The 8,136-nt window shown below is 47.0% G+C and overlaps 1 protein-coding gene across 1 annotated transcript in view; it reads right to left on the minus strand.

Moving 5' to 3' along the window:
• Positions 1-8,136, minus strand: part of LOC122554088 (guanine nucleotide exchange factor VAV3-like) — an 85,558-nt gene that overhangs the window by 21,788 nt on the left and 55,634 nt on the right. Inside the window, exons 2-4 of the mRNA XM_043698540.1 lie at positions 4,353-4,411; positions 2,406-2,471; positions 1,160-1,268 (exon numbers count right to left, since the gene is read on the minus strand). Coding sequence (XP_043554475.1) covers positions 1,160-1,268; positions 2,406-2,471; positions 4,353-4,411 — 234 coding nt within the window. The remainder of the gene's footprint in view (positions 1-1,159; positions 1,269-2,405; positions 2,472-4,352; positions 4,412-8,136) is intronic.

Here is an 8,136-nt window from a genome sequence, read left to right on the forward strand (position 1 = left end):
CAGAGATAGGGAGGGGGTGTAGGGGCTGGAGGAGGTGACAGAGATAGTGAGGGGGTGTAGGGGCTGGAGGAGGTGACAGAGATAGTGAGGGGGTGTAGGGGCTGGAGGAGGTGACAGAGATAGTGAGGGGGTGTAGGGGCTGGAGGAGGTGACAGAGATAGTGAGGGGGTGTAGGGGCTGGAGGAGGTGACAGAGATAGTGAGGGGGTGTAGGGGCTGGAGGAGGTGACAGAGATAGTGAGGGGGTGTAGGGGCTGGAGGAGGTGACAGAGATAGTGAGGGGGTGTAGGGGCTGGAGGAGGTGACAGAGATAGTGAGGGGGTGTAGGGGCTGGAGGAGGTGACAGAGATAGTGAGGGGGTGTAGGGGCTGGAGGAGGTGACAGAGATAGGGAGGGGTCACTTCCATCCAGAAGCACAAGGAACCCTACCACCTTCAAGTTCCCCTCCAAGCCACTCACCATCCTGAGGAGAAAGTGAGGTCTGCAGATGCTGGAGATCAAAGTTGAAACTTTATTGCTGGAACAGCACAGCAGGTCAGGCAGCATCCAGGGAACAGGAGAAGAAGGGCCTGTGCCCGAAACGTCGAATCTCCTGTTCCCTGGATGCTGCCTGACCTGCTGTGCTGTTCCAGCAATAAAGTTTCAACTTACCATCCTGACTCAGGGTCACAGACAATGGGGAAGGAGGAGCCTCATTCTGTTAATTGTACAGCATGGCAGGAGGCCATTTTGGTCATTGGTACTGGGCTTGTTCTTCCAAAGACCTCTGTGTTGGAAAGCACTCCCTTCCTTCCCCACAGCCCTGTACCCCGTGATGTCCGTTTCCCTCCATTCCCCCCGGTTCCTGTGTGAAAGTTCTGATGGAATCTGCTCCCACCGCCCTTTCAGGCAGCACCTTCCAGACCCCAACAACTCACTGTGTACAACAATCCCCCTCCCCTCCCCTCACCCCCTGGGGCTTTTCCCAGATCCCCTTCAATCTGTCTCCCTCTGCTCCCTCACCCTCCTGCCCCTGGAAACACTTCCTCCTGATTTACTCCATCAAACTCTCTCCATGGTTTTGAACACCTCGATTAAATCCCCCGGAACCTTCTCTGCTCTGAGGAGAACAATCCCAGCTTCTCGAAGAGTGAAGAGGAAGGTTGAGACAGGGTTCTTACTGGGGCCTGGACTGCTTCAATTTTCATCAGATCTTCATAAACTTCGTCACCTTCATCATCGCCATAAACACAGTCGTAAAGATCCTCATCATCATCAACACTGGCCTCACTGAGAAAACAGAGAGTCAGGGAGTGAGGGGGAGTGAGAGATGGAGTGAGGTGGGGGGTGTGAGGGAGAGTCACGGGGAGTGAGGGGGAGGTGGGGGGGGGAGAGGAAGTGCAATGGGGGTGAGGGGAGACTGCATCACTGATCCCGACACAGTGTCAGATCAAACACTCAAAATCCCCAAAACCCTGCCCAACCAAGAAATGCCTGGGAGGAATTAACATGCCCACAGGATCATCACAAAGTGAATTAAAAGCCCCCCCTTCAAGGTTAAGTCTTAACTTGGACACTATTAAATATCTCTCATATCCATCAAACATTGCCTTGTGATCATCTTAATTAACCGGAGAGGATAAGGGTAATATCAATCTGAAATGTCAGCACTCATGTACTTCAGGGAAATAAACTGCCATCCTTACCTGGTCTGGCCTACATGTGACTCCAGACCCATAGCAATGTAGTTGACTTGTAACTGCCCTCTGGGCAATTAGGGATGGGCAATAAATGCTGAACTAGCCAGGGATGCCCTCATCCCATTAGTGAATTTTTAAAAATTCTCTGACAGTGCAGCACTCCCTCAGCACTGACCCTCCGGCAGTGCTGCACTCCCTCAGCACTGACCCTCTGACAGTGCGGCACTCCCTCAGTACTACCTCCACAGGTTCCTGTCAGAGAATTCCACAGGGTCCCACACCCCTCCCTCTTCCCAAATGAATTTCTCCACCTCTCAGCCTGTAACGTCCTATCCTATATCCTGGGAATGTGATCCTTGACCTGTCAGAACTGCACATGTTGTAATCGGATAGCCATCGGTCTTCTGAACTCCAGTCAGACCAGTCTCTGCTCAGGATGTCCTTCCAGCCCCGGTGTTAGCCCAATGACCCTCCACTGCTCTCCTTTTTCTGCCAAATAGAACCTTCTTAGGTGAAGGGTCCAAACTGCTCCCAGTCCCACAGTTTACCTGTGTAACGATGAGAGGGCTCCCTTGCTAATCTTTGGAAAAATCGCCAATTCCACACAACAATCCTCATGTCCAAGGTTTTCAGTTGTTGACTGAATGGGTATAATTTAGCAAGTCACTGGCTAGTCACAGGTTAGTTACCGGTTCAAAAGCGCGGCCTCAGGAATCTTTCTACTTACTCGATCAGGTCTGCCAGACTCTTGTAAATGTCCTCATCGTCCACAGCTTGCTCAGTGGGAAACGGCCTGAAAGAGAACACAGACAGAGTGACCATCACTGCGGGTATGGCAGGGACTGAGCCTGGTGAGAATATGGACAATGTGGGGTACGTTTGGGGACAGAGTGTGTGTGAATAAGCTCAGCTTTCTCGAGACGATTGGATCCAGGCAGGGACTGTGTCTCACTATGAAACTGCACGGTCGGGGGTGGGGGGGTCCCAGCGAAGAGGGAGAGCTTTAAGATTTCGAATGAGATGCAGGGGAAACTTGCTGTCTGTGAAACATCGAATCACAGACTGGGTACAGCATAGGAGGAGCCATACAGCCCAACATGTCTGTGCTGATGTTGGAAATGGCAACTTAGAATAAGAGCAGCATGGTGGCTCAGTGGTTAGCACTGCTGCCTCACAGCGCCAGGGACGCAGGTTCGATTTCAGCCTCTGGCGACGGTCTGCGTGGAGTTTGCACATTCTCCCAGTGTCTGCGTGGAGGTGCTCTGGTTTCCTCCCATAGTCCAAAAACGTGCAGGTCAGGTGGATTGGCCATGCTACGTTGCCCATAGTGTCCAGGGATATGTTGGTTAAGTGCATTAGTCTTGGGAAATACAGGTCGATAGAGAATGAGGAATGGGTCTGGGTGGGATATTCTTTAGAGGGTCAGTGTGGACTTGTTGGGCCAAATGGCCTGTTTCCACACTGTAGGGAATCTATGGTATTCTAAATTAGATGGGCATTTGAACAAAGTAAGTTGGAATGGTTACAGGGAATCCTCCAGAAAGGGCTGGAATGGATCTGATTGGCCAAATGGCCTCAATTTGCCCCATACATGTCCCTGCTTTCTAGGAATAAGGGTTGTATAAGTAGGAGAGGAGTCTGAACAGAGTCAAGAAGGAGACAATATTCGTAATGGTGAAGGATTGAGATTCAGGGAGACAATAACAAACTGAACGACACAAACACCAAAGACACCACAAGGTAAAATGTCTCTTACATAGTGACTGTTAAAATATCAGATTGCTTATGTAACATGAAGGATGTGCTCACTCAGAAACTGGCTTTAATTTGCTTCTCCAATCGCTGTTTCCTAGTAACCAGCTCCATTCCTCTCCCTAGTGACAGACCGAGACTACACTTTGGTGCTGATGCTCCACCTCCTGTCACTGCACTAAAGGCACTTTCCAATCTCTTGCTATCCCCTCATTCCCACCCCTCCATCGCCAGGAGCCTGCCCTCAGCTGCTTGGATCCTGAACTCATGAATTTCCTTCCTAACCCCTTCCGCCCCTCCTCCCCCTTCAGTTACCTCTTCCAACTATCTCAAGCTAATGGATGTGCACCCAGATACATTATAGCAACTCAGTAACAAATCATGTTCAGTGTTTCTCTCCAGCACCTTCACACATTGATGTTGAAGGTGTTATATAAATGCCAGTTGTTGTTATCCATAAGCTAAATCAGGAGACAGTGCTTTCAGGGCAGAGGCCTGGTGTATAGAGGGACACAGATCGAAGGGAAGGGGGTAATGCTCCGGGGTGGGGTAGATGAGGGGGGTTTTGAAGATGACGATGTGTGTTCTAAAATCTAATGTCATTAGTCAGTGAACAAAGGGGCTGGTGGGGCCGGAGAGCCAGTCAGGATGTGGATTCTGAATTTTGGACAGATTTTGCACTCCTTGGAACAGAGCAGGCAGCATCCTGAACATTGACTTCAGTGACAAAGGGTCAGTTAGACTTGAAACGTCAGCTCTTTTCTCTCCTTACAGATGCTGCCAGACCTGCTGAGATTTTCCAGCATTTTCTCTTTTGGTTTCAGATTCCAGCATCCGCAGTAAATTGCTTTTATTGACTCCAGTGACACGTTTTAACATAAATTCCTAAATCCTAATGACAATGTGAGATTTCCAAACTTACCTTATACCTGTACTCTGTGCTATTGCAGTGTGGGAAAGACTTGACAGTGTGTCGATCACCTGTAACAAAGAGATATCATTATCAATCAAGGAATCCGGTCTGGCACACAGAGGGGAGCGAGCGAGTGACTGACCTTTGTCCACGTGGAATTGACCAATCAGCCTTAAATCTGCTATAGGGACCATGCTGGAATCCACAGTACTCCATGTGTGATCTAACTAAGCTCCTATTTATTGAAGTAAGACTTCACTGCTCCTATCCTCAAATCCTCATGATAAAGGCTAACATTCCATTAAGCTTCCTAAGAACCTGTTATAACTGCATGTTAGCCTTCAGTGACTTATTGTCAAGGACACCTCGGTTGTTCTGTACAAACTACACTTTCCAACCTCTTACCGTTTTAGGAAGACTCAGCACATCTGTTTCTCTGATCAAGGTGGATCACCTCACATTTTCCCACATTCTATTCCACCTGCCATGTTCTTCCCCATTCACTAAGCCTCTCCCAATCCTCCTAAAGCAGCTTTACATCTTCCCAACATAAACCCCAACTTAGTTTTTGATTATACACGAATTTGGAAACTGGACATTTTGACCTCACTTCCAAATTATTGATAATTATTGTGAACAGCTGGGGCCCATGTATTGGTTTTTTGTGTACTCCACTAGTCAAAGACTGAAACCTGGTTCAATAAACTTATTTTATTGGTGTTTTCAACAAGGTTGTATCTCATTGAAGTTCAAGTCGACGTAGTAGTAATGTCACTGGCCCAGTAATCCAGAGATCCAGGTTAGCATAAAACCCTTTTCTTAGCTTGATCTTTCTTGTCACAGAGTTGTTACATACAGGGGGCTAATCGCTCTGCATTAGCTCTTCCCATTACCCAGTGTTAAAGTCCTGCCTTTTCCCCATAGCCCTGCAAACCATTACTATTCAAATAATCATCCATTACCCCTCTTGAATGCCTTAGTTGAACCTGCCACCACCTCTCTGCTCTTCTACTCAATGCTCCTATTAATAAAGCTAAGGACACTGTATGCTTTACTGACTGCTGTCTCCCCCTGCCCTACCACCTTCAATGATCGATGCATCGACCCACAGGTCCCTCTGCTCCTACAATCCCTTTACAATTGTAGCCCCTATTTTATTTTGTCTTTTAATGTTCTTCTGACCAAAGTGCATCACCTCACATTTCTTTGCATTGAACCTCATCTGGCCCCTACCCACCCACTCCACCAACTGTCAATATCCTTTTGGAATTCAAACTGTTCCCTCAAAGTTTACCATTTCTCCAAGTTTAGTGCCATCTGCAAACTTTGAAATTGCCTCTGACATGCTGAGATTTTCATATCATTAATACATATCAGGAAAAGTAACAGTCCCAATGCTAATCCCTCGGGAACCCCACAACAAACTTGTGAGCTTGTGTGTATGAAAAGCCAAAGACCACCTCAGGTTTGAAGACGAATAATTATTAATCTTGATTTAAATCTAAGAGGGAATGTTTCTGTGAATCATTTTTAAACATTGATTCCCAAATGGGGTTTTGGGAAACACCCCACAAAGTCACTGGAGTTCTGGTACATGTATCTGATCTAGTTAGTATGACAGGTACGCAAGATGATTGGAAAGGCAGTTGGGATTGTTGCCATTTATTGCAAGGGAAGTGGATTATAAAGAAGGGGAAGTTTGACTCCAGTTCATACAGGCGTACATAACACCATCTCTATGCTCTCGGAAGGTATCATCAGATTTTTCAGGCTGGAAGGTGAAGTCAAGGTAGGCCATCAAGCTATTAGAGAAAGAGATTTTCTGTTGTGATTGTAAAGGAGTGTTTTGATGTTAATGAGATTATGTATGTTTAAAGTCTTTCAGTTTCTGTTGCATGTAAATGGATTGGGTTATTCACCTTTTATCTTTATTTTCAGATAATAAACACCTGTTAAATTGTTAAAATGATATCTGCCACATTGAGGTTCTTTTGTTCACAGGATGTGGCCATTGCAAACTGGGCCAGTATTTAGTATTTATTCCTATTTGTCCAGATGGCATTGAGAGTCCGTCACATTACCATGGCACTGGACTCAGGTTAGGGCCAAACTGGGAAAAGGCAGCACTTTCCTTCCCTAAAGGACATTAATGAGCCAGATCGGATGCTGTGAACAAAGAACAAAAGAACATTACAGCACAGGAACAGGCCCTTCGGCCCTCCAAACCTGTGCCAATCCAGATCCTTTATCTAAACCTGTCGCCTATCTCCTAAGGATCTGTATCCCTCTGCTCCCTGCCCATTCATGTATCTGTCCAGATACATCTTCAATGATGCTATCATTCCCCTCCCTACCACCTCCGATGGCAACGCATTCCAGGCCCCCACCACCCGCTGCATGAAGAACTTTCCACGTATATCTCCACTAAACCTTTCCCCTCTCTGTTTGAACTCATGACCCCTAGTAATTGAGTCCCCACTCTGGGAAACAGCTTCTTGCTATCCAGCCTGTCTATACCTCTCATGGTTTTACAGGCCTCAATCAGGTCCCCCCTCAGCCTCCTCCTTTCTAATGAAAATAATCCAAATCTACTCAACCTGTATTCATAGCTACCACCCTCCATACCAGGCAACATCCTGGTGAACCTCCTCTGCACTCTCTCCAAAGCATCCACATCCTTTGGGAATGTGGCAACCAGATCTGTACACAGTATTCCAAATGTGGTCAAACCAAAGTCCTATACAGCTGTAACATGACCTGCCAACCCTTGTACTCAAAACCCCGTCTGATGAAGGACAGCATGCTGTATGCCTTCTTGACCACTTTACTGACCTGCGTTGCCACCTTAAGGGTACAATGGACATGAACACCCAGATCTCTCTGTGCATCAATTTTCCCCAGGACTTTTCCATTTACTGTATAGTTCGCTCTGGAATTGCATCTTCCAAAATGTATCACCTCACATTTGTCCGGATTGAACTCCATCAGCCATTTCTCTGGCCAGCTCTCCAACCTATCTATATTCTGCTGTACCCCTTCACTATCTGCTACTCCACCAATCTTAGTGTCATCTGCAAACTTACTAATGAGGCAACCTACACCTTCCTCCAAATCAGTTATGTATATCACAAACAACAGTGGTCCCAGCATGGATCCCTGTGGGACACCGCTGCTCACAGCTCTCCATTTTGAGAAGTTTCCTTCCACTACGACTCTCTGTCTCCTGTTGCCCAGCCAGTTCTCTATCTATCCAGCTAGTACACCCTGGACTCCATGTGACTTCACTTTCTCCATCAGCTTACCATGGGGAACCTTACTAAAGTCCATGGATATACCATCTACACACCTTCCCTCATTAATCATTTATGTCACCTCTTCAAAGAATTCTATTAAGTTGGTAAGACATGACCTTCCCTGGACAAGACCATGCTGCCTATCACTGATTACCCTATTTTCTTCCAAATGGGTACATATCCTATCCCTCAGTATCTTCTCCAGTCGCTTCCCTACCACTGACATCAGACTCACTGTTCTATAATTACCTGGATTATCCCTGCTATCCTTCTTAAACAAGGGGACAACATCAGCAATCCTCCAGTCCTCTGGGACCTCACCCATGTTCAATGATGCTGCAAAGATATCTGTTAAAGCCCCAGCTATTTCCTCTCCCCCTTCCCTCAGTAACCTGGGGTAGATCCCATCCGGTCCTGGGGACTTTGAGAATACCCAACCTTAATGCCTTTGAGAATACCCAACACTTCCTCCCTCCTTATGCTGACTTGACCTTGAGTAA

This window comes from Chiloscyllium plagiosum, chromosome 11 (assembly GCF_004010195.1).
Source record: "Chiloscyllium plagiosum isolate BGI_BamShark_2017 chromosome 11, ASM401019v2, whole genome shotgun sequence".
NCBI lineage: Eukaryota > Metazoa > Chordata > Chondrichthyes > Orectolobiformes > Hemiscylliidae > Chiloscyllium > Chiloscyllium plagiosum.